This window comes from Aulonocara stuartgranti, assembly GCF_965226115.1.
Source record: "Aulonocara stuartgranti genome assembly, chromosome: 11".
Lineage (NCBI taxonomy): Eukaryota > Metazoa > Chordata > Actinopteri > Cichliformes > Cichlidae > Aulonocara > Aulonocara stuartgranti.
In genome coordinates this window covers 19,291,454-19,317,400 of record NC_138947.1, presented here as the reverse complement: position 1 = coordinate 19,317,400, position 25,947 = coordinate 19,291,454, and the positions used below count along the sequence as shown (strand labels likewise).

General features: G+C 39.9%; 1 protein-coding gene across 5 annotated transcripts in view; it reads left to right on the top strand.

Annotated features, from left to right (window-relative positions):
* LOC309717104 (mannosyl-oligosaccharide 1,2-alpha-mannosidase IC) overlaps positions 1-25,947 on the top strand; it is a 213,546-nt gene that overhangs the window by 78,594 nt on the left and 109,005 nt on the right. For 4 of the 5 annotated variants that reach the window (XM_082551397.1, XM_082551393.1, XM_082551394.1 and 1 more), the window contains exon 2: positions 14,987-15,083. In XM_082551397.1, coding sequence (XP_082407523.1) covers positions 14,987-15,083 — 97 coding nt within the window. Of the gene's footprint in view, positions 1-5,810; positions 6,193-14,986; positions 15,084-25,947 lie in introns of those variants that run through there. The other variant, XM_082551396.1, reaches the window with a different exon arrangement.

The following is a 25,947-nucleotide window of genomic DNA, read 5'->3' as shown; positions in this document are numbered from 1 at the left end:
GAAAAAAGAAAAACTGAATGAGCATCAGATGTATCGGCCAGACAATTGGATGCCCGCGCCTGTGAGTGTTCGTCTAACTGGATATGGATCAAGCCATTCTTGGAAGGGTTAATAATCACTATACTGGGACTCAATTCATCTATAATCTGAAGAAAATTTTCAGTGTTGGCCATGGCAAGCTGAATCAGGCTGCTCATGTTAAAAACTGGCACATAAAAGCTAAATGTATTGACATTCAATAGTGGATTTGAAAGGATTTGGATATGATAAAATCCTAAGAACAATTTTAAGATGCAGGAAATGATTCACGGCTCTGGAAAGATGCTAGAGAGTTTTGCATGTGATTATTTCTCTTTATGTCATTTTGCTATGGTCATTAGCATGCAAAGTGCAGCTTTGTACTGTAGTGTATATTACAACCTCATAAATTATTATTATCGCTCCTTAAGTGAAGACCTGTTACAGATACAGTCAGCAACAGTTGCTCTGATTTTAGCTAAATCTCAAGTAACATATTCAATGAATATTTATCCGTCTATCGCTGGATGTCAGCAGGCCGGACGCCACTCTGTGCTGCTCAAAAATTCCAAAGAGAAGTATTGACGTGTTAATATAGTCATGATCCGCTCAAAGGCTTAGGCTCCCATTGTTTTTAATTGAAGATGATATTTGGGGGATTTACTGGATGTGGGTGTAAGCAGTGAGATGCTCTGCTGTGTGTGTGAATGTGCCAGAGGATAAGGAAGTGGAGGGTTTATTGTCTGAGCATTGAAATTGGGGTTTGTTTTTTTTTTCCTGCGTTGGGATTTCATTAAAGTGAGAGAATAGGGCTGTCAAACAGTTCTAGCAAGGTGACTGATGTCTCCTCGCTACCTCAAAGGCAAAGAAACAGAATATATAATTAGAGCTGGGCGATATGAGATTTTTTCATATCACGATATGTTTTTTTCATTTCAGGCGATAACGATATCTATCACGATATAAGCCAAATAACTATATTTGTAAGATTTAAATGTGCCGTTGCTCACAAGTAAAATGTGAAATAATCAGCAGCTTGTTTTTATTTAAATATTTATTTCCCATAATAAGTTCAACAGGGTAGATGTACTTAAGGAACATGAGACTTTTTCAGATAAATAAAGGCAAATATTGCAAACTACACAAAAGGCAGCCGCTAAAGCGTTTAAGTTTCAAAATAGAACAAACGAAACAGACTACTAAACTGTCAATTCCACTTAGAAACAAAATATTAATTCTAAAAATAAATCTTAGTTTGTTTTACAGAAGAACAGACAAAACTGACTAACTTTTGTCAATATCAAATAAACTGAGAACTAAAAGGAAATTCTCAATCTCTCCTTGTTGTATAGCTTAGCTTTTCAAACAGTTTTAACAGGTACTTTAGTCTGACAAAAGCCGAATGACGAATTAGCGCTTCCAGTCAGAGACTGAGGCTACGTCCACACGTACACGGGTATTTTTGAAAACGGAGATTTTCCGTTTTCGTTTTAAAAAATAATCCCGTCCACACATAAAGGCAGAAATGAAGGAAAACGCTATGAACATGCCAAAGCAGCAGGTGGCGCTAGATTCCTAACCGTGCAGAAATGTTGGCCAATCAGAAGTCTAGAAGCCTCGGTGGGAAAAAGTAAACAAAGCTGGGGCATAGAAGCAGAACAGAGTCGTATGTGTGGAGGGACAGTAACTGTGTGTATATGTAAGCATTTAAACACTGCAGAGAGTAGAATTAACAGTATTGTAGAAATTCATTTCACCGAAACAATAACGTGGCGCACAGTGTGACGCATGCACCAGTTTATTGTATTTCCAGACTTGCTTTCGGCACAATTTACAGTGCACGCTACTGTTTTTTGTCAGACTTGAAATAGCCGAAATACCTTCACACTACAGAACTTCTGTGGCTCTTCCGTTCGACAATCTCTCCGGCATTGGAACCATCATCTGTTTTCTCTTCGGTCACGCTCGGTTGATTTTTTTTAGTCGGCGCACTCATTTCCTCCATTACGTGCTGGCTCCATTACCCGCTGGCTGCTTCCCAAACAAACACACGTGCGGCTTGGCACTTGTGACGCGACGTGACGCTGCGGCTGTGATTGGTTCGGCTCTGCGCTACTTAATTTGGATTGGCTGACCTTTTTTTTTTTTTTTTTTTTTTTTAAGAGGACAAGAGCGGCGAGGTCTATCGCGATAGCTTAATTTCTCTATCGAGTAAAAGTTATATCGCGATACATATCGTTATCGTTCTATCGCCCAGCTCTATATATAATGTTCTTCATCCTGCGTTCGTAGCATACCGAAAATACTTATTGCATTTTGAATTACTGGTGACTGAAAGTGATGATAAATTAAAGAAGGATTCCTCAAAAGAGGTTTTTCTGCTTATCTATACATGTGGCATGCAAGTTGAGTTACTGAATTAAAAGTTAGGAGGTCTGTCTTGTCCTGCTAATGGAGGCTGAGCATTGCAATTTTATCCGTTTAACTAAGTGCTTCCTTTATGATCGATGATTTGCTTAAGGGGCAGTTGGGCATTTCTGTTTGTACTCAGAAAATGATAATCCGACAGATGTTTTGGAGAAAATATTATGCAGAAGTAAAGGATCTCATTTCTCATCAGTTTCATGTGGTGGACTTGTACCATATTAATCCAGTAAAGCCACAGCGCAAACTTTTGAGTGCATATTGAGTCCTATCAGCACAAATGTAATCAATAATATTGGTTTCATTGATCTTTTCTGAGGAAATACAAATTTTTTTTTTTTTTATCAGGATATATGTAAACTAATTCACTACTATCAACATTTGGTACCCAAATATATATATTTTTCTTTCCTGAGAAGTCACAGTTTTAAGATGCAGCGGTGAAGCCGATATCCTCATGACATCAGAGTTCAAAGTCGTGTGTCTGTTTGAAGAATCGTATGGGGAAAGGAACGTATTTCAAAGCTGCCTGCATATAGTAATGGGTCTGTATAGTGTTCACACATATTGAAGAGCCATTAGTGAATGCATTTGCGAACATTTCTTTCAGCTTGTTACCCGGACGCACACTTGTGACACGTTGTTAATGGTTTGCTCTGTGAGTAAATTTGTGCCACTTTTGCAAAATGTAGCAATTAAAAGTAAAACGTGTGCAGCTCAAAGTTTTCTATGAAAGATTTTCATGGTGGAAGTTTGTGTTTTGTGGAGCTGTGTGACATCTACCAACTAGATCACATTGTCTACATTTTATGGTCTCTGGATCACTATAAGCGTGGAGCAAATCCAGTGCCACAAACTATCACGATGGTCAACCCAGCAGAAAATGATCTGTACTGCCCGACCATCATCACCACTCCCAGTTATTTTGAAGCAAAGGACAGAATTTTTGACTGCTCAGTGAAGTCCATGTTATCTCAATCTAACACACTCTTCACTCTGAGTGATTGCAAAACCTGCACTACATATCCAGCTGAAATAATATATGCATTTCATCTGGATATTATTAACTGTCTCGCTTTTAGAATGCTATACATCCCAAAGTTTGTGGCCTCATTTCAAGATTTCTACAGCAGGACATTGAAAATTTGTTTCAAAATCACGATCCACGCAAGAAACAAGTCCAAGCGTTTCCAGGTTGAACACTATCCCCAGGCAGCTCACTCAAATAATCAATATGTCGGCGAAAAATTACTTCTGTAGGTCCTTCTTTCACTTCTGCTTTCTGCTGTTCCTCTACCTTTTACCTTACTCTTTCTAATAATACTGTAAAAGCTCTGTAATGGTTTATATTTACTTTCACCAACCCATCATTTTCTGTAGCATCCCTGCAATTTCATCACTGGCTTGTTTCTGAGGAGAGAGCTGCTGTCAGCAAGAAGTGTAAAAGTGGATGATAGTCAGTCAGTTAGGGTTTTCTGAGGGATTCGGGGGCATAAAGTACTACTTTGGAAAAGTTTCTGTTACTCCACTAAGTTTTGAATCCCCTCTGCTCTCCACTTGTTCAGATTCCATCAGCTTCTCTGGCAAGGTCTATTGATTGGGCTGGCTCGGTGATCCCCAGTAACTGAAAGGAAGGAAAACGGTTTGACTGGAGGCTCCTGTGCAAACAAACATTACTTTGGAAAGTAGGGCTCTGAATGCATAAAGAAAGAGCAGCTCCTTGAACACAAGCTTTAATCCAGTGTTTCAACAATGTTGCGTATTCTAAACAATGCGCGCCACTGAAGCTCTGAATCGAGAGTCGAGAGATGTTTATCTAATAGCGAATGTAACGTTTGCATCGAATTGTTGTAAAGCAAAGGACTAATTATGCGTTGTTTTCTCTTTGGGCTTGTAATTATGTTCGGAAAGCAGGCTTGGTAAGCCACGAGCAACACTGCGAGATGTGCAGGAGGCCTAACAAATAGTCTGATATTCATTCTCCCTCTAGCTAAGGTTTTCGTTTCCACTTCATCTCTAACTAAAGCTGATAAACCAGCTAGTCACCAACCCCGTTCATCTGGTGCCTGGCAGGCAGCGTTATTGATGATGGTGAAACTGCTGTGGTGAAAGCAAAGAGAGTGAGTAGCAACAATTAAGCTCCGATATGTTCCTGTGAGCTGTGGGAACTGCAGACTTTTAAGCTTTAGTTCCTGTGATGGTCATTAGATGCTGGCTTGGAAAAGCACACTTTAACTGTTCTGCAGTGCTTGAAACAACCCAAACTTCTCTGTGTATGCTACGTGTTTATACTAGTTGCAGTGGCTAACGAGGGAAATGATGTTGAGCCTTGCTTTGGTGCCTCTGCCTGAACAGTTTTACACACATTGTGCTCAGTTTTGCATCGTATTGCTGCAGTGACTGATCTATAAAGAAATAGCTCACCTGGAGTCACCTCAGAAACAGGTCAGTGATTTTACAGATACTATGTCCATTTTTTTTTTAGTCTGGGTTTTGTCTACATAAAATATTTCTAATTTCCATTTCTGCAGGTGTGCCCCTGCCAGTTTTAATCCTTTGCAGCAATTCAGTGCAATTCAATTCAGGTTTATTTGCATGGTGCAAAATCACTTTCATAACTGGCACGTCAAGAGGTTTTATAGAACAAGGTAAAGACCCTGCAGTATTTTAAAGAATACATAGAGAGACAGCATTATGTGGTTAGGCTTCAATTCTAACTTTGTTGCCTTTATGAATGTTGGAGGGTTGCTTTTGCCCTCTATAACTTCTAAAGCTGATATAGACTGCCAGGAGTCGTTTCAGGGCTCATACAAGATTTAGCCTTTTATTTGAGCTTGAAGCTGAAATTGAATCTAGTTTTTAAGCCTTATTTATATCTCTTTTCCAACTCTGCTGTCATATTTCCCTTTATAGAAAACAAGTAGACTCTACTGGGGCTATTTTAGCACATTAACAGTTCAGGTTTACCTCCCCAACAATTCAACACCAGAGTCCAGACACTTTAATAGGGTCCTTGTGGCACTTCTCTCTTTTCTGGCATGAATCTTTCATGGTGCACCGAAACGCTCAATCCACTAGTGGTGGACGCTCAGGAGACAGTTTGGCACACGCTAAGGATCTCTCCTAATGATCTGTGCTGGAGAGAGCAGTGTGGACACCTGCCAAAGAAAGAGGGATACTTTTTTATTTTTTATTTTTTTATTTTATTGTGGTAGCTGGCGTGATGAATTTCACATCAGACAAAAATCCTGAAAGATTATTTTCTGGTTAGTATCTGAAAAGGCAGATCTCAAGCTTGGAGCTTGAATCCAGGTGTCCCCATCAGTTGTAACACTTGCATGCTTAAATAATGTTCCTTGCAGCTAGAGCTGGGCGATAGAACGATAACGATATGTATCGCGATATAACTTTTACTCGATAGAGAAATTAAGCTATCGCGATAGACCTCGCCGCTCTTGTCCTCAAAAAAAAAAAAAAAAAGTCAGCCAATCCAAATTAAGTAGCGCAGAGCCAAACCAATCACAGCCGCAGCGTCACGTCGCGTGACTTGTTACGTACAGCACAAGTGCCAAGCCGCACGTGTGTTTGTTTGGGAAACAGCCAGCGGGTAATGGAGCCAGCGCGTAAAGGAGGAAATGAGTGTGCCGACTAGAAAAATCAACCGAGCGTGACCGAAGAGAAAACAGATGATGGTTCCAATGCCGGAGAGATTGTCGAACGGAAGAGCCACAGAAGTTCCGTAGTGGGAAGGTATTTCGGCTATTTCAAGTCTGACAAAAAACAGAGTAGTGTGCACTGTAAATTGTGCCGAAAGCAAGTCTGGAAATACAATAAACTGGTGCATGCGTCACACTGTGCGCCACGTTATTGTTTCGGTGAAATGAATTTCTACAATACTGTTACTGTTAATTCTACTCTCTGCAGTGTTTAAATGCTTACATATACACACAGTTACTGTCCCTCCACACATACGACTCTGTTCTGCTTCTATGCCCCAGCTTTGTTTACTTTTTCCCACCGAGGCTTCTAGACTTCTGATTGGCCAACATTTCGGTACGGTTAGGAATCTAGCGCCACCTGCTGCTTTGGCATGTTCATAGCAGCGTTTTCCTTCATTTCTGCCTTTATGTGTGGACGGGATTATTTTTTAAAACGAAAACGGAAAATCTCAGTTTTCAAAAATACCCGTGTACGTGTGGACGTAGCCTCAGTCTCTGACTGGAAGCGCTAATTCGTCATTCGGCTTTTGTCAGACTAAAGTAACTGTTAAAACTGTTTGAAAAGCTAAGCTATACAACAAGGAGAGATTGAGAATTTCCTTTTAGTTCTCAGTTTATTTGATATTGACAAAAGTTAGTCAGTTTTGTCTGTTCTTCTGTAAAACAAACTAAGATTTATTTTTAGAATTAATATTTTGTTTCTAAGTGGAATTGACAGTTTAGTCTGTTTCGTTTGTTCTATTTTGAAACTTAAACGCTTTAGCGGCTGCCTTTTGTGTAGTTTGCAATATTTGCCTTTATTTATCTGAAAAAGTCTCATGTTCCTTAAGTACATCTACCCTGTTGAACTTATTATGGGAAATAAATATTTAAATAAAAACAAGCTGCTGATTATTTCACATTTTACTTGTGAGCAACGGCACATTTAAATCTTACAAATATAGTTATTTGGCTTATATCGTGATAGATATCGTTATCGCCTGAAATGAAAAAAACATATCGTGATATGAAAAAATCTCATATCGCCCAGCTCTACTTGCAGCTGGGTGTAAGTGTCTCTGAGTGTACCAATTGATGCTAATTACAAACACTATGTGGACACATTCTAATCAGAAATCTGTTTTGGCTTTACAGTTATTTAACTTTCAGTATTTTGTAGCTTCTCTGGGGGAAAAAAACCCCAATACAACTCTGACTTTTAATAAAAAAAAAACTAAAAAAAAAGCTTATACTCTGAAGCATCTTTTCTGCTCCGCTTGCAGTATTATCCCCCAATTTAAACAATATCTGTAATGGGGATGGTTGGCTGATGTTGATCCCAGACATTCATTAATTCCACGCATGAATGATCTACAGCTCAGTTCGTCCTGGTTGTCCGACTGTGGCTTTTGTTTTGGGACTTGCTCGTAATTGACCAGAGTGTTGTGCTGACTCAGGGTGGCCTCACTGGCCTTCAGAGACCAAGAAGGCTGTGTCACCGCTCACAATAAATGTGGATTTAATAGGCAGGAAATGGCTCTGCTCCAGAGCAGGTCTAATACGAGAGGCAAGAGGAAATTCGAGAGGGAAAGGTATTCAAGTTTAGGTGGGAAGTTTAAGGCAGAAACAATGGGAGGAAGCTGATTCTGTGTTTTTCCTGCCAAAGGTGCAGCTGGTTTCAGGTGATGACACAGCACCTCGTTAACGCAGCAGTGACTCGAGGCTATCATGCCAGGGTGCCGGGGTGATTTATTATCCGTTTTCCAATGAAAGCCTCCTCAGATTAGAGGGATGCCTCGCTTGTGGAACCAAATATAACAACTGCATTACAAAACAGGCAGGTCGGGAAAGGTGTCAAGAGCATTTTGAGGCGCGCTTCATGTTTATTTATGAGAGCAGGCTCTTGTCCGTGTAGTCTGAAATAATCCAAGTTGTTTATCTGAGGAAGCGATAAACAAGTCAACATGATTTGTGTATTTTTTTATTTTTTCCCCCCCACAAAAGGAATACACAGAGCATACAGGTATACGGGGGGTTGGCAGTTTCACTAAAACAGTATAGAAGCATACCACTGGCTCGTTTACTGTATAATCGACCTGTGAACATCAAAATACTGGTCCTTCTGTAACCGTTACCTGCTGCTGTTTTGCATGTATTTTTCTGCCTTTACTATAGTTTCTTATGCCAGGTCATTGCTGGATATGCACTGTAGTACAATGAAAAAATCCCATTACAGAGGGGGACCAGATTAGCGATAGTACAGCATATAAAATGAACCACTTACTGCTATTTTAGATTTACTCAAACGTAACAAAAATACAAGTCATGTAGCTCTGTCTCCTTCTTTCCCGGATAAAGCTCTCTCTGTCTGTGTCATGGATGAAGCTGTGGGGAACATTAATCTGAAAGTGACCTTTATGTGAATGACAGAATGACGTTACAGATTGATGAAGCAATAAATGTCTGAAAAAATGGGCTTTAGTTGCTTTGAGGACTTAATTGAGCTTAAAATCAGGCTGATGAAATTTCATAGTTTTATAGTATGTGGGGAAAAAAACAAATATGGATGACATGTGACACATGAATCCAATACAGTTGCCATTGCCACAGGTGTATAAAATCAGGCACCTAGCCAGGCGGCCCCTTTACAAACATTTGTGAAATAATGGGTTGTTGGAAAGAGCTCGCTGAATACGAGTGTGGTGCTGTAATGGGATGCCACTATTGCAGCAAATCAGTTTGTGAAGCTTTTTCCCTTCTAGATATTCCACAATCAACTGTAAGTGGTCTTATTGCAACATGGAACGATTTAGAAACCACAGCACCTCAGCCACAAAGCAGTACAGCGCATAAAGTTAGAGAGGTTGCAGAGTGCTGTGCTCTGCTCACTGCTGCAGATTCCCAGACCTCTGCTGGCTTCAATATCAGCACAAAAAGGGATCTTCACACCTGTAACATCTACACAACCTCTACAGAGAAAATATCCATCCATCCATCCATTTTCATCCATTTATTCAGCCCAAACAGAGAAGCCCAGACCTCCCTCTCCCCAGCCACCTCCTCCAGCTTAGGAGGTGACCGGGGGAACAACAAGGCATTCCCAGGCCAGCCGAGAGATATAATCTCTCCTCTGAGCCCCTCCCGAATAGCCGAACTTTTCACCCTATCTCTAAGGGAGAGGCCAGCCACCCTTCGGAGGAAGCCCATTTCCGCCGCTTGTATTCGCGATCTCGTTCTTTCGGTCACTACCGACAGCTCGTGACCATAGGTGAGGGTAGGGGCATAGATCGACTGGTAAATTGAGAGCTTCGCTTATACACTCAGCTCTCTCTTCACCACAACAGACCAGTACAGCGTCCGCATCGCCGCAGCCGCTGCACCAATCCATCTGTCGATCTCCCGCTCCCTTCTCCCATCACTCGTGAACAAGACTCCGAGATACTTGAACTCCTCCACTTGGGGCAGGAACTCGTCCCTGACCCGGAGTGGGCACTCCACCCTTTTCCGGCTGAGGACCATGGCCTCAGATTTGGAGGTGCTGATTCTCATTCCCACCGCTTCACACTCGGCTGCAAACCGTTCCAAGGTGAGCTGAGAAAATAACAAAATGATAAGAGGAGCATCTCAATTTCAGCTTTGTCTATTTAAAATTTTGTGTTATATACTGGGATTTTTATTATTTGAGCTTTTTTTTTTTTAAATATTTTGTAAATGTTGTAAATTATTTAATTGGTGTGTTGATTTGTTACAACTTACTCTCTTTAGCAACTGTGACCACATAATTACCTCTGGGATTAATAAAGTGTCCTGATTCATGACATGGTCTCAGGCACAAAGAAGCCCCGCCCACTTGTCAATCTTCTGTGAGCATCCAATGAAACGTAAGTTGGCTCAAAATGAAGGAGTAAAGAACTTAAACATCTTGTTTCAGACAGTGGTTGAACTGAGAGGTTGCAAAAGACCCTGTTTTAGATAAATAAGTGTTACTTTGAACAGTGAATCAAATATGGAATGGGAAATGAGAAATGAGTCCCTCTCTACTTCAAACCAAAGACTATAACATAGTGGAACATATTCATAAGTGCCTAACAGAGAAAACACAGAGCATTATGTCATCCTGTGGTTCTTATGCAACACCAAACAGTGGAAGCAGCAGATGGACGCCATCAACTCTAAATTATGATGAGTTGTGAGGGGAAAACTGCAGATTTATATTGTTTGGGAATAACCATATGGGAACCCCCTCTTGCTGAGTAATTGAATTGTGTTTGCATTTGCTGTGGAATGCCGTGGGTCACATTATTAAAATATATGCTCAGCCCTACCGTTCAGAGGACTTATCACTTCATCAAAACTTCCGATTCAGACCTACCCCTCTGGCACACTCTCGTTATACGGTCTCTTTCATTGTAGCAGTGGTTTTGCTTTAGAAGCTGCTTTTTTCTTCTACTTGTTCTTCTTCTTTTTTCCCGTCAGAGAAACCCCAGCTCAGATTGTCTCTGCCAGATGCTTCCTTACTCTAAATCATCTTTTGAAGTTCTAATCACGGGTATAAAATGGCCCGTAAAAGCTCTTTTGTGGCTGCCAGTTATTGTATGTCCAAATATAACAAAATGGTTTGAACTCACAAAAAGTGACCAACCAGCTGTCGGCTTTAGATCCTCAACCTCTTGCTAACAACAACCCATTGAAGTCCCTTTTCCACTTGTTCTTTCATGACTTCTCACACATGACTCACAGATTTGCATATCAGCCCCCTCTTAGTCACCGGCAGTGTGCGATTATGCACCTTCTGATACATTCTGTTTGTACATTAATATAAGCAGCAGATGTGGATTGAACAGATGCAGGAACCCCAAAGCGTATCATCCTTTGAGTGTACAAAAAGCACATCTACACATTCAGCAAAATTGTTCTAAATGATATAACCAGCCATTCATCTTTTGTGTGAAGCTGATGCATAACTGTTCAGTTTATACGGATTACACCACTAACAGAGTCTGATATACACCTCGAGATGACAAATGTTTTGTCTTTTGTATTTTGCAACCTTAAAAATGTAATTTTTCATTAAAATTCATGTCAAGCTTTTTATGGATTTATCCCTAAAATGACTCACTTCTTTTAATCTTGCCACAGCAAATGTTTAAGATCCTGTTTCATTCCTTTCCCCATTTTTGTGGCTTTAGATATCCTTGCTATTGCTCTGATTGATGCTGATCAGTTTGGGGTCCCTGCAGTCGAGGATTTTACTGACTTAACTGTACACTCCTGTAGTGTAAGGGAGATTGATGAGCAACTCTATAAAACCACATCTGGATATCCACTATGTTTTTATAGTCTAGGTGGTTCTAATCCTCTGGGCTGACATTAACTAGATTTAATTTCTTTTTAGCCAAAAAAAACAGTATTGCATTTTTAAAAAATGTAGCAGGAAGGGAAATGAATACTTGGATATGATCTGGATCACATATACCCATCTCGGCCATGTGATCAGCAATATATCACCATGTGACCAGCTTTTGACCTACGGTCCTGGTTTGTTTTAATCACTGGCCCGCTCGTGGATCGCCTCTCCCAACAACAAGCCAATTAGTTCAACCAAAGAACAGTCGGAGCGCTGTCAGATCACGTCTGTGTCTTCTCTGTGTGCCCGTGGAAATGGATCATTCATCCATTTGCCCTCTTGAATAAGCAGCTTTGGGGGTAGCATGCTGGGCTGCTGCTGCAGCAAATATTGACCGGTGCAGATTGCATCACGATGGTGTGTCGATGTGTCGTGTGTCTGTACACCAACAGTCGTATAGCTGTGTGACCTCGATCTTCCCACGCTGTGACCCCTGCAAAGCAATACAGCAACACAGATGTGAGCTTCAATAGCAAGTACTGGCTGCAGTTACATGCACACATAACTTGAAATTACTTGAAGTGGAAAGGATTTTAACACTGATGTTTTTGTATTCACCAGTGCATTTGATTTTCATCTACCTATTAAATAGTACCGTTTAAGAATGAAATCCTCTATTTTAGCATACTCTGAAGTCAATCTGTTGCTGATTAATGCTGCCATTTTACTTCTTTTGCTTTTCTTAACATTTATTTGATGATTATAAACTCCAACTTCCATCATGCCATTTAAAAAATTTTTTTAATGCTGTGGCATATCGTCTGTAACATCCTTCAAAAAGAAACGGAGAAGGACGAGGAGTTTTAACATTTACCAAATCCTGCATTTTGTGCACTTTTTCCTATTTCTTTTGTGCTTTGGCTTTTAAATCCACCAGAGGAGTGATACAGGCTGACATTATAAAAGATGGAGTAAGTTTCAAATAAAACTTGAGACATTTCCTGGTTTTCATTCTGTGAGGCAGAGCGTTCTGTCGAGACGCAGCGAGGCTGGCTCTGGCTATTTTTGTTCTTTAAACATTTACTGGAGAAAATGATTACCTTCGTGAACATATTTCCAGCGTAAGATTCATTGCTTCTATTTCCCTTAATCATATTGGGTGCTTGTTTTTCCACATTCTGAGCGATTGCTGCTGCTTTCATTGTCGGTATTCATTTGTGTAAATGGGAAAAGGCGCTGTTTAAAAAATGCTGCTTTGTCAGATTTAATGCCAGGTCTGAAGTAAGGAGAAACAACAGTGATGACCCTTTACTGATCTACGAAAGGTTTTCACTGCATAGTCATTCAATATGTGGTGCAATTAAAATGCCAAGCAACAAATTATACCGGCACCGCAGCTCCAGAATAGTTATAGAGCTCATAATTCATTTGATACCAAATCTTACCACCCTGAATTTAAGACTAATTTGAGCAGTGCGGTTGTTTCCAGTGTGAAGGATAGCCGGAGCTCTGTATGCTTTGTGGTATCTATAATAAGCTTTTAGGGTGAGAGGATTTTCAGCTGGAGGCCCTGTCAGCAATAATCAGATTCATATTTATTTCCCAAAGCTTCATATGAAACCACCTTCAGAGAGAAGTCTTACAGCATACTATACTGATAATAGAGATGACATCATCTGGTGGGGATTTTGGAAATCCTGACTCATCTGCCCACATCTGTGCACATACTGACCGCTTTGGGTTGTGTTTGCTGTATTGTGTGCAACAAGAAGATGAATTTAATGAACCTGTCACTACTGAAAGCACTTTGTGCAGTTTGAGCTGTAATTACTTTTTAGTTTATTTTCAAGCATTCTGCACTGAGCACCCGTCCATGCATCGTGGCGTTTCTTTTACGATGGTATAAAAAAAAAACATTACATTTTTATTTGGGGTGCTTTGATGCCCAATTATGATAGCCGCTGAACTGAAGGGAAACGTTGCTTAATCGAGAGGTCCTTTGTAACTACAAATGATCCATGTTTATTAGCAGTACAGTGGTTGGAGATGCATTTATATTGTGGAGCTAAAATGTAGGATTCCCATTCATACGAGTGCATTCAGAGTTGCAGAGCCTTTGCTAGAATGTCTCTAGCGAAGAGCTCAATGTCATTGTGTGGGAGCTGGAGATCTATTGGTAATCAACAGCAAACACTGGAAGCTTTGGCAGCAGGCTCGGTCTGGGTGCTTTAGCTCACTGAACAGTTCAGTGGGAGAGAGTGGAGTTCTTGCAGGAGAGAAAGACATAAAATAAAAGGCTGTGAAAAGTGGGTAAATCTTGCAACAAAGCGGCAACATTGTTGCAAGATTTACCCACTCGAGTCAGATGGTGGCAACAATTCAGTTTACAAGAACTAAATCATGATGATTTAGTTCCACATTTTAACCAAACCAGTATCCTAGATCTCAATAGTTGAATCAGCTACGGTGTAGATGTGGGGACAATGGATGGAATCCCATTTTGTGCAGATGTTCATCGACCCCAGAAAACGACTCATTGAACCCTGATTTTTCTTTTCTTATTGTAACCATTAAGTCAATATTTGTTTATTTCTCATGAAGTTTTGCTATATTTACGTTACATTTTCTACATATATTCATATTCCCCTCAGGATACTTGTAATCGCTTTGTTGATCTCGGTAAAAAGTCAAGGATGTAAAAATTGATGCTGTGATTCACATTTGATTCTTACTCTTGTTTCATTATTAATAGGTTTCAGAAGAAAGTAGGCTAAAAGAGAATTTTTACTGACTCAGTTCTGATTTCTTTTTATTTTTCATTTCATCGCATTTACAAATTCTTTCTCAAGCAAATACGGACAATGTTAAGATTACGCTGCCAAATTTCTATGGCCGAGTGCTCAGCTTGCACACGGATGTATTGCAACTGTGCCCCCTTAAATATTATTCAAACTGATATTTAAATCAACATTTGATGTAATCTTCTGACTTTTAGCAGTTTGAAGAAGTTTAAAGTTGTTTTCTTGGAGGTTGGTCACTTCTGGAAAGCTATAGTCATTACATGACATTTACAACAAAGAGCTATGAATATAGTTGATTAGTGTGCTGCTGGTGGATGAGAACGCTTTAATCATTTCTTGTAATCCTCTACTTTTTTGTCTTGCTCCTTTTTGTTCTATATTATTGCATTGGGAATTTTCTTTGCAGATCACAGCTATCTGAACAGCAATATGTGCTGCTCAAAGAGGTTTACTTTTGTCTGCAGACACCAGTCAGTCTGTCATTTATAACAGTAGCTGCTGTGAAAATGTCAACCGTATTGTTTAGCAGTGTGGTTTATGTGTTTATAATTGCATCCGTGTCCTTAATTCAGACCTGATCAATATCTATCATTCTGTTTGCCTGGAGCTATACCAATTTAATTATGACTGGGTTTGGAGCTGCGATGCTTTGCTGTCAGCCGACTGACCCGTTTGTCTGCCCTCTGTTTATTTTGCAGATGATGAAGTTTGCCTGGGATAACTACAAGCGCTATGCTTGGGGCAAGAATGAGCTGCGGCCTTTGACGAGAAACGGGCATATTGGCAACATGTTTGGTGAGTATTTGCTGGAGACTCAGAAGGCCTGAAAGGTCACCTGGTTTTTTGGTATTTATTTATTTATTTTTAAGACCCACTGACCTTTCTCTTGGAAGACTTTCATGTGAAAGACAGACTAAAACTAGGGAGGGAGGCAATTTTGTGATCAGTAGAAGCACCAGCCACAGAAACTAATTTAAAATCTATAGTTTTGTGTTTGGGTGGACAAAAGAAGGATAAGAAGGTTGCAAATGTCTTTATTAGAAACAGACCAGGGCCGACTGTTTCTCAGTTTGGAACGGATGGACAACTACACCAATCTTAAACTCTCACAGGCTAGCACTGATTTAGAATTTCAGAGCAAGTAGTCTGCCTAAAATAACAATTTGACTGAAAGTTGATTTTTGGCTTTTTAATTCCATGTTTTTGTGCTGTGCTGGGGAGAAAAAAACACTTCATGAAAACACTTTTTTTTTTCCCACAGCAAAATTAATATGACCCAACAGATAAACAACACTGACATCCTGATAACAAGCCAATACCGGCCCATCATGATGTTCCCACAGTATATTTGGGTGGATGCCGTAGGCATCCACACTATTGAGATCCTGTTTCTCTTTATTCTTTATCCTTTATTATTCTAGTTGCTCCGTTTCTTTGCCGCTTAACTACTCCCTCAGTTTTCAGCCGATTTTTACCATTCAAACTCTAAACTGTTCTGCTATTTCTGCTTTCGACTGCTATATCTTTTGGTACTTATTACTATTATACTTTTTAAAATATTACACTTTTTTCCTTTAATTTGTCCCATTGAAATGAATGGGAAACTTCTACAATTCTGCTAAAACTTGCTTGTCTTTGAAACTTAACTACTTCCTCATACTTTCACCTAGAAACTCCATTCAAACTTTAAAACGTTCTCAGATGATTGGGCTATTCCTGTGTGATTCAGCTTTTTCATATCTGTTACCGTTTTCATGTAATGACTCTTTAAGTTTTCAGTTACAACTTTGTGATTTTTCAGAAAATACATGTGTTGCTATGGTTGCTATGCAATTAACTCCCACTGCACACTCGTCCGTTCTGAATTTTCTCTTCATGTCTGAACAACTCCTTGCTACTCGCTCAATTTCCACTCAACTTCCACAAATTATACATCAAAACGTAGGTATTTTTGCTGGCTTTAAGACAGTGTCACTATAATTATTGTGAGAGTTACGTTTTTTTCACAATTTGCCTCGAAGTGACACATGGTCTAAAAACTCCCCATTCAAAGTCTATGGGGAGGTTGTGAAACTCAGAGCTGAAATACTGAAACTGAAGGCATTTTCAAATCGTCATATCTCCTTAACGAAGCAAAGTTAAGACATGAGGCTTGTCCCTGTATATCTTCAGACACTCCTGACACTCACAATTCAAGAATTATTTTCTCACCTATTACCGTTCTGAGATGAGTTAGACTTGTTTGAGGGGTGGAAATCTGTCCTCCTCTCATTTTTCAAATTCCGAAAATGAAGCCGTTTCTTCTCTCGTCATATCTCCGCGACGGAGATACAAAGAGCTATGTAAATCGCAGTCAAAGTACACCAAAGTCCGCTGATTCACCCAGTGCAAGAATTATGCTTCTATCCCACCTAGTTTTTGAGTTACACGACGTTTTGTAACTCCAAAAAACGGCGTTTTTCGCGTCTCACCGCGATCTAATTCTGACTCCTCATCACCCTTTTTTTCAAAGCGCCCGCCCCCTTAGAGGTGGCGCGATTGGTAATGACACCGCTCTTCAGACCAGAGGTCGTGGGTTCGATTCCACCTTGGCCCACATGTTTTTTTTTTTAACTACAAATTTATACACTATCACAGACCGGTAATTCATATTGATAATTTATTACAATTCTGCAAAGTTTAATGATTTTAGCAGCTTTTCTAATATGGACCTCAGATTCTGGTTAACAGTCTATGGCAGAAATACATACAAGTACACAGCCTGATGAAGCAGACAGAAGCAGTACCTCTGATTGGTTCCGCAGTTTCACCTCTTATCAGCACAAATCTCACCCTCTTCTGCTGTTTTCACCTCTTTTCTGCTAATTTGAGCTTCTGTTCCACAGTGCACTCAGCCTCTTCTGCTGTTTTCATTAGAATTTTAAGCTTTTCCACCTTTTTTCAGTTACGTGAGAACCAGTTTGGCTCAATGAGTAGCTGAAAAATATCAGCCTCTTCTGCTGTTTTAGCAGGATTTCAGAGTTCAGCTTTTTCACTTGTTTTAAGCACAAATTTCAGTTTCTTTACCTCATTTCACAACAAAGTTCTTCCTCTTCACCTCTTTTCTGCTAATTTGAGCTGCTGCTCCACAGTGCACATTTTCCCTCTCATCATATCTTTGCTTGTGACCAGAACTCATTTGGCTCAGAGGGTAGGGCATCTGTCGTGAGACCCGGTGGCAGAGGTTCGAATCCTACCTGTGACAGCTGCTACACATGTTCACTGCTTGCATGCGCTCTGCTTTCTTGACACTCTCCAGTGTGTCATTACACATACAGCCATCTTCAGCAAGCACTTCTGCTTCTACACTTCTTTTCAACTCGGCTTTTTGCTTCTTTACCTCTTTTCAGCAGAAATTATTCCTCTTCACCTCTTTTCTGCTAATTAGAGCTCCTGCTCCACAGTGCACTTAGCCTCTTCTGCTGTTTTCATTAGAATTTTAAGCTTTTCCACCTTTTTTCAGTTACGTGAGAACCAGTTTGGCTCAGTGAGTAGCTGAAAAATATCAGCCTCTACTACTGTTTTAGCAGGATTTCAGAGTTCAGCTTTTTCACTTGTTTTAAGCACAAATTTCAGTTTCTTTACCTCATTTCACAACAAAGTTCTTCCTCTTCACCTCTTTTCTGCTAATTTGAGCTTCTGCTCCACAGTGCACATTTTCTCTCTCATCATATATTTGCTTGAGACCAGAACTCATTTGGCTCAGAGGGTAGGGCAGCTGCCGTGAGACCCGGGGGCAGAGTTTCGAATCCTACCTGTGACAGTTGCTACACATGTTCCCTGCTTGCATGCGCTCTGCTTTCTTGACACTCTCCAGTGTGTCATTACACATACAGCCATCTTCAGCAAGCACTTCTACACCTCTTTTCAACTCATCTTTTTGCTTCTTTACCTCTTTTCAGCAGAACTTCTTCTGATTCACCTCTTTTCTGCTAAATGTTTAGCCTTTTCACCTCTTATTAGCACAATACTAAGCAGCTTCTGCTAATTTCACCAGAATTGTCAGTCTCTCCACCTCTTCTTTGTAAGAATCAGTTTGGTCCAGTAAGGTGAGACGCCGCCTATAGATCAGAAAGGCCAGGTTCGAATCTCGCTCAGGGCAATGTTTTTTGTTTTTTCAACTTTTTCTGCTTTTTTCAGCAGAAATCTTCAGCGTAAGGCATCCACACAGCATTTTCGCAGGAAATGCAATTTTTTCTAGTTGGGTGGATGCCGTAGGCATCCACACTATTGAGATCCTGTTTCTCTTTATTCTTTATCCTTTATTATTCTAGTTGCTCCGTTTCTTTGCCGCTTAACTACTCCCTCAGTTTTCAGCCGATTTTTACCATTCAAACTCTAAACTGTTCTGCTATTTCTGCTTTCGACTGCTATATCTTTTGGTACTTATTACTATTATACTTTTTAAAATATTACACTTTTTTCCTTTAATTTGTCCCATTGAAATGAATGGGAAACTTCTACAATTCTGCTAAAACTTGCTTGTCTTTGAAACTTAACTACTTCCTCATACTTTCACCTAGAAACTCCATTCAAACTTTAAAACGTTCTCAGATGATTGGGCTATTCCTGTGTGATTCAGCTTTTTCATATCTGTTACCGTTTTCATGTAATGACTCTTTAAGTTTTCAGTTACAACTTTGTGATTTTTCAGAAAATACATGTGTTGCTATGGTTGCTATGCAATTAACTCCCACTGCACACTCGTCCGTTCTGAATTTTCTCTTCATGTCTGAACAACTCCTTGCTACTCGCTCAATTTCCACTCAACTTCCACAAATTATACATCAAAACGTAGGTATTTTTGCTGGCTTTAAGACAGTGTCACTATAATTATTGTGAGAGTTACGTTTTTTTCACAATTTGCCTCGAAGTGACACATGGTCTAAAAACTCCCCATTCAAAGTCTATGGGGAGGTTGTGAAACTCAGAGCTGAAATACTGAAACTGAAGGCATTTTCAAATCGTCATATCTCCTTAACGAAGCAAAGTTAAGACATGAGGCTTGTCCCTGTATATCTTCAGACACTCCTGACACTCACAATTCAAGAATTATTTTCTCACCTATTACCGTTCTGAGATGAGTTAGACTTGTTTGAGGGGTGGAAATCTGTCCTCCTCTCATTTTTCAAATTCCGAAAATGAAGCCGTTTCTTCTCTCGTCATATCTCCGCGACGGAGATACAAAGAGCTATGTAAATCGCAGTCAAAGTACACCAAAGTCCGCTGATTCACCCAGTGCAAGAATTATGCTTCTATCCCACCTAGTTTTTGAGTTACACGACGTTTTGTAACTCCAAAAAACGGCGTTTTTCGCGTCTCACCGCGATCTAATTCTGACTCCTCATCACCCTTTTTTTCAAAGCGCCCGCCCCCTTAGAGGTGGCGCGATTGGTAATGACACCGCTCTTCAGACCAGAGGTCGTGGGTTCGATTCCACCTTGGCCCACATGTTTTTTTTTTAACTACAAATTTATACACTATCACAGACCGGTAATTCATATTGATAATTTATTACAATTCTGCAAAGTTTAATGATTTTAGCAGCTTTTCTAATATGGACCTCAGATTCTGGTTAACAGTCTATGGCAGAAATACATACAAGTACACAGCCTGATGAAGCAGACAGAAGCAGTACCTCTGATTGGTTCCGCAGTTTCACCTCTTATCAGCACAAATCTCACCCTCTTCTGCTGTTTTCACCTCTTTTCTGCTAATTTGAGCTTCTGTTCCACAGTGCACTCAGCCTCTTCTGCTGTTTTCATTAGAATTTTAAGCTTTTCCACCTTTTTTCAGTTACGTGAGAACCAGTTTGGCTCAATGAGTAGCTGAAAAATATCAGCCTCTTCTGCTGTTTTAGCAGGATTTCAGAGTTCAGCTTTTTCACTTGTTTTAAGCACAAATTTCAGTTTCTTTACCTCATTTCACAACAAAGTTCTTCCTCTTCACCTCTTTTCTGCTAATTTGAGCTGCTGCTCCACAGTGCACATTTTCCCTCTCATCATATCTTTGCTTGTGACCAGAACTCATTTGGCTCAGAGGGTAGGGCATCTGTCGTGAGACCCGGTGGCAGAGGTTCGAATCCTACCTGTGACAGCTGCTACACATGTTCACTGCTTGCATGCGCTCTGCTTTCTTGACACTCTCCAGTGTGTCATTACACATACAGCCATCTTCAGCAAGCACTTCTGCTTCTACACTTCTTTTCAACTCGGCTTTTTGCTTCTTTACCTCTTTTCAGCAGAAATTATTCCTCTTCACCTCTTTTCTGCTAATTAGAGCTCCTGCTCCACAGTGCACTTAGCCTCTTCTGCTGTTTTCATTAGAATTTTAAGCTTTTCCACCTTTTTTCAGTTACGTGAGAACCAGTTTGGCTCAGTGAGTAGCTGAAAAATATCAGCCTCTACTACTGTTTTAGCAGGATTTCAGAGTTCAGCTTTTTCACTTGTTTTAAGCACAAATTTCAGTTTCTTTACCTCATTTCACAACAAAGTTCTTCCTCTTCACCTCTTTTCTGCTAATTTGAGCTTCTGCTCCACAGTGCACATTTTCTCTCTCATCATATATTTGCTTGAGACCAGAACTCATTTGGCTCAGAGGGTAGGGCAGCTGCCGTGAGACCCGGGGGCAGAGTTTCGAATCCTACCTGTGACAGTTGCTACACATGTTCCCTGCTTGCATGCGCTCTGCTTTCTTGACACTCTCCAGTGTGTCATTACACATACAGCCATCTTCAGCAAGCACTTCTACACCTCTTTTCAACTCATCTTTTTGCTTCTTTACCTCTTTTCAGCAGAACTTCTTCTGATTCACCTCTTTTCTGCTAAATGTTTAGCCTTTTCACCTCTTATTAGCACAATACTAAGCAGCTTCTGCTAATTTCACCAGAATTGTCAGTCTCTCCACCTCTTCTTTGTAAGAATCAGTTTGGTCCAGTAAGGTGAGACGCCGCCTATAGATCAGAAAGGCCAGGTTCGAATCTCGCTCAGGGCAATGTTTTTTGTTTTTTCAACTTTTTCTGCTTTTTTCAGCAGAAATCTTCAGCGTAAGGCATCCACACAGCATTTTCGCAGGAAATGCAATTTTTTCTAGTTGGAGATGGTTTTTGTCCCGTTGCTTACTGATACCATTTTTTTTTCCAGTTCTGAATGTCTTTCTAACAACTAACTGACCGCGCACACAAACAAAAATCAAATTTTCTTCAATACAACATGTCATCTTGGCAATTAAAAAAAAAAAAAAAATTTAAACTATATAACTTCCCCCTAAACCAAGTTACATAAATTTTCTCTCACTTTAACAACTAATATTAAAACATGCTCACATTGGTGAAGTTGGTTTAAGTTTTTGTTATAAATGTTTTGGCAAACTTTGTGTCTTCAGTCACAACACAGACTTTCCATGCTAACTAAATGTTAGCACGTGGCCTACTGCTGTGTATGCGTTGCACATGCACGAGGCTGATCAGCTGGTTACTGATTAGGGCAGAGAAAGCCGGAAATCAGCTGATTCCGGTTCCTCGCCTGTCAATTGTTGCATCTCTATATATTATTGCAGCGGTCCCCAACATTTTTTTTGCACCACGGACAATATTTTCATAGACCGGCCTTTAAGCTGTCACGGATAAATACAACAAATAAAACCAGTACCAGTACCAAAATAAGAAGATTTATTCATGACACACAGGAAAAGATTAAAAAATAGTGATAAACACAGATAAAACCCCAGAAAACCATAAATTTCCCACTCGAACATTGCGGCCCGGTACCAAACGACTCAGTGGGGGTTGGGAACCGCTGTATTAGTGCATCAATATTCACAAGCCCTCAAATGTACTCAGGATGTCGTCCAGCACCTCATGACGTTAAATATGACAGACGTTAAATAAGCCAAGAAGAGAAACATAAAGTCACAAGGTCCTTCGTAATTTTGGATTTTGATAATAAGGCAGCACACATGGATAATCTAGTTAAATGAGGAAAACCAAACAAAGTAGTTTAAGCTCTGCTTAAACCAGAACTGACATCCAACTCAAAGCACAGAAATAAGTGAAGTGCTATTAATCCTTTGCTTTTGACGTGGGCTATGTTGTGTAACATATCTCCATAATATTTCCATAATTAGACATTTGACGTAACTGTCTATTAACTGATTCAGAGAAAAGCAATAGTGCCTTAGACATGCGGTGGTTAGTCTCATATTGTAGCCTACTTTCAGACGGTAGGCACATTGTTTAATTTTAAATTAAAAATTAAAATAAAATATTTATCTTTTGTGTCGAGCTTAGAAATAGAGGTTGTTTTGCACCGTTTTGCTTCGTTGGCTTCTGATCAGCTCTTTCAATACTGAATAATAATTGAAGCCATGTAATGGGCAACAATTCTTATAGCTTATAGCTTTTTCACTCAATAATCTGTATTTGTAAATTCTGTTTGTAAAAGACAGTTAGTTTGTTTAGAGGTCTTTATAATGCTCTTCTTCTTTTGCTTGTGCTTTGATGGGGCTGCTTTTGAGAAGCTGCAGGTAGCAGTAGTTTAACTAGAATTTCAAATGAGACAAAAGCAACTGGATTTCTACAGATATAAAAATATATTATACCTGCACACCTTCTGAAAACAAATCATAAGTAATGAATTTTTAAAAAATCCAGCTGTCATAAGAACGACAACACATCGCACTTATTTGCACCTCAGTGAGCTTTTGACACTGTTTTCTTGAGCTTTCACTCAGCACAGGAAACCTCACAACCTGCCAGGGGTGTCACAGTCTCCCAACAGCCTCTAATTGGAGCCAAATCCAGAGGGGTCCTGCAGTCCTCTGCAGTGGAGCATATCAGTCAGTTCGCACTTCTGTGCCTGAGGGAAATCCCACAATAAAGCTCTTAATAAAAGGTGGATCAGCTCTTATTAAGACTTGGGCTGGTACTGTCTTCCATACCTGAGGTCTTCCTCTTTCACTTCTGTAGGGATTCACAAGTATTAGAGAGGTTGTGGTTAAGAGGAGTCACTTTAAAGCAAAGGCCTTGAGCCACGTTTTAAAGCAACTAATCCAGGATCACCCTTAGATGAAAATGACCAAAAATAATTCAAACACAGATTTTGCCATCATTTGTTTATTCAACCGGTTTGGTTAATGTTTGTAGTTAAAGCTAAGACATCAGAGAAAAGTTTTGTTCTCGACCTATTAGTTATAAAAGAATAAGGTTTTAAAATCTGTTCATATGCCAGTTCAGTCATTCTCAAACTGTGGTAGGCTTACCACTGGTGGTACGTGGGCTCCCTCTAGGGGTACGCGGGAAGTCTCCCCCCAAAAATTTAAGATTAAATAATATACCATGTTCTGACTGAGGGATTTCTGAAAAAAATCTAACGTACAGCTCTGTTTCGACGTGCACGAACCATGAACAAGGGTCGTGAAGCCAAAAATCCAGCAGCTTAACCACCACAGCAAAAATTAAAACGTACAGCTCTGCTATCACTTCCAACATAAATGAAGACGGAAAACTAAACAGCAGTTTGTAGGGTTAGTGAAGCTGGGCTAGCTGGTATATAATGATGTGCTACGTGATCGCTAGCTACACAACTATGTTAGCATAACATAAACACAGTGAAGCTGGAGGATGAATATGGGCTCAAAATGTGGTCATAAATATTTTGTACTTGTAAATCAGTTTTGTACTTGTAAATCAGGATTTGTATGTGCAAAAATCAGAGAACAGATGGGTTTGGCTGTCGGAGGGGCGCTTTTTTTGAACTGCAGGTCTTTGAAGGGAATAAATGCCCTTTTACATGCCAACCAAGCGTTTTCCTTCATCACCATGAAGGAAAACAGTCTCTGGTCGTCCGAGTTTGGTGATTTTTGTGTAACAGGTCTACATGTTTAATACAGGGACTTCCACAGCCTTTTCAACAGCGCTGCGGACCGCGGGGGGGCGGGCAGTGTTTTGGAAATGACAGTCTTCGTTACAAAGCTTTCTTCGTTATGAATTAGCATACATGTTTTTATTGAACATTTGAAGAACTAGCAAAAAAAACCAAACTCTTGTAGAGGACAAAGTCAGAGATAGAAAAGACAAGGAGCAGGTGCATCTAGTACAGGTAGAGCTGCTGCAAAAACCAACAGAGCTCAGCAACCAGCACAACAAATTCTGGATCCTTAGCTTTTAGTTAGCATTAGCAGCACATGTCCGATGTGAAAGGACTTTTATGCTGCGCACTGTGACTTACAGCAATGGTCCCGGGTCAGCCCTGACTTTGTGTTAAACTAATCCTAAAGTAATAATAGTATTTCTAACCACTGACATACCACAACTTTATCCTTTCAACAGCTGCTGAAAGTTAGGGGACCTAGCTGCTATCGGATATTTATATAGAGATCATCCAGCTTCAAACTGTATTACCCTCAAAGACCTGCAGTTCAAAAAAGCGCCCCTCCGACAGCCAAACCCATGTGTTCTCTGATTGGATTGTTACATTTGTGATTGACATGACATTGACCAATCAGATGAAAGGAAGAAAAAATAGGGTCAAAATTTGTACTTGTAACTTGCAGGGTTTCTTTTGGCTAAGTCCACACACAAATATTTTTTACGCACCCACAAATTCTCTTTACACATACAAATCTTTTTTACACATACAAAACTGATTTACAATTACAAAATATTTATGACCACATTTTGAGCCCATAGATGAACTCTTACTTTTTTCCACTCGATAAAAGTTAACGTCATGGTTCCCGATGGTTAGGGACAAATGCAATCGCATGGCTGGATGCTGTAAAAGGACCAAACTTCAGTCAGGAGAACAACTTAGAAAATCCATCCACAATACGAGGTTAGTCATTAATATACTGCTGCATGGGCTGGGCTGCAGTTACATTGTAAGGGTGTTCATGAGGGTGAGTTCGATGAGAAAGAGGAGTGCAGCGTTATGTCTGTGTTATCTGATGAACTGATTATAAATCAATCTTTTTTTCCATCTGTGCTTTTTTGTGTTGATACTGTGTGTTATCCAGTATTTTCACAAGCACAATGAACTGCCAGCATCATTCAGTGAAAAACAGAAGAACAAATTAGATAACAAGCGCTCCAAATATAATAAATCCAAACTGTTTTCCCCCACTCTCTACTGTTTTAATGTAATAAATTTAGTTGATTGACTTTTCTCAATGTAATTAGGCTGATATTTTGCTGCAGAAAGCCTATTTTGTTAGTCGATTTTGTTGATTAATATGCTGCAGGGAGCAGAGATCTGTTAGTTTTTACTACAAGTCGTGTTTCAAGATGAGTTATCAAGGCTTCATCCACTTACTCTACTTGTGAAGTAAGGGATCATTAGGAAGGAATATCAGCCAAGGACACTGAAAGTTAATGGACTGTACCGTTGTCAATATTAAAACTTGAGAGATGATAGAGATGATGATAAACTTGCAATGATTTGTTCGTGTTAAAGCTGCATTAAGCAATGTCTGACTGCTGGGAGATATGGGACTCCAAACAGACTCAAAGCAGTGAGCCTTGATATCAGCTTATTAAATTGTTATTGGTAGCATATTCACAAACAATCACTTCATCACATTTACACATTCAGCACAAACAGCTTGTATTTTATACGGATTCATC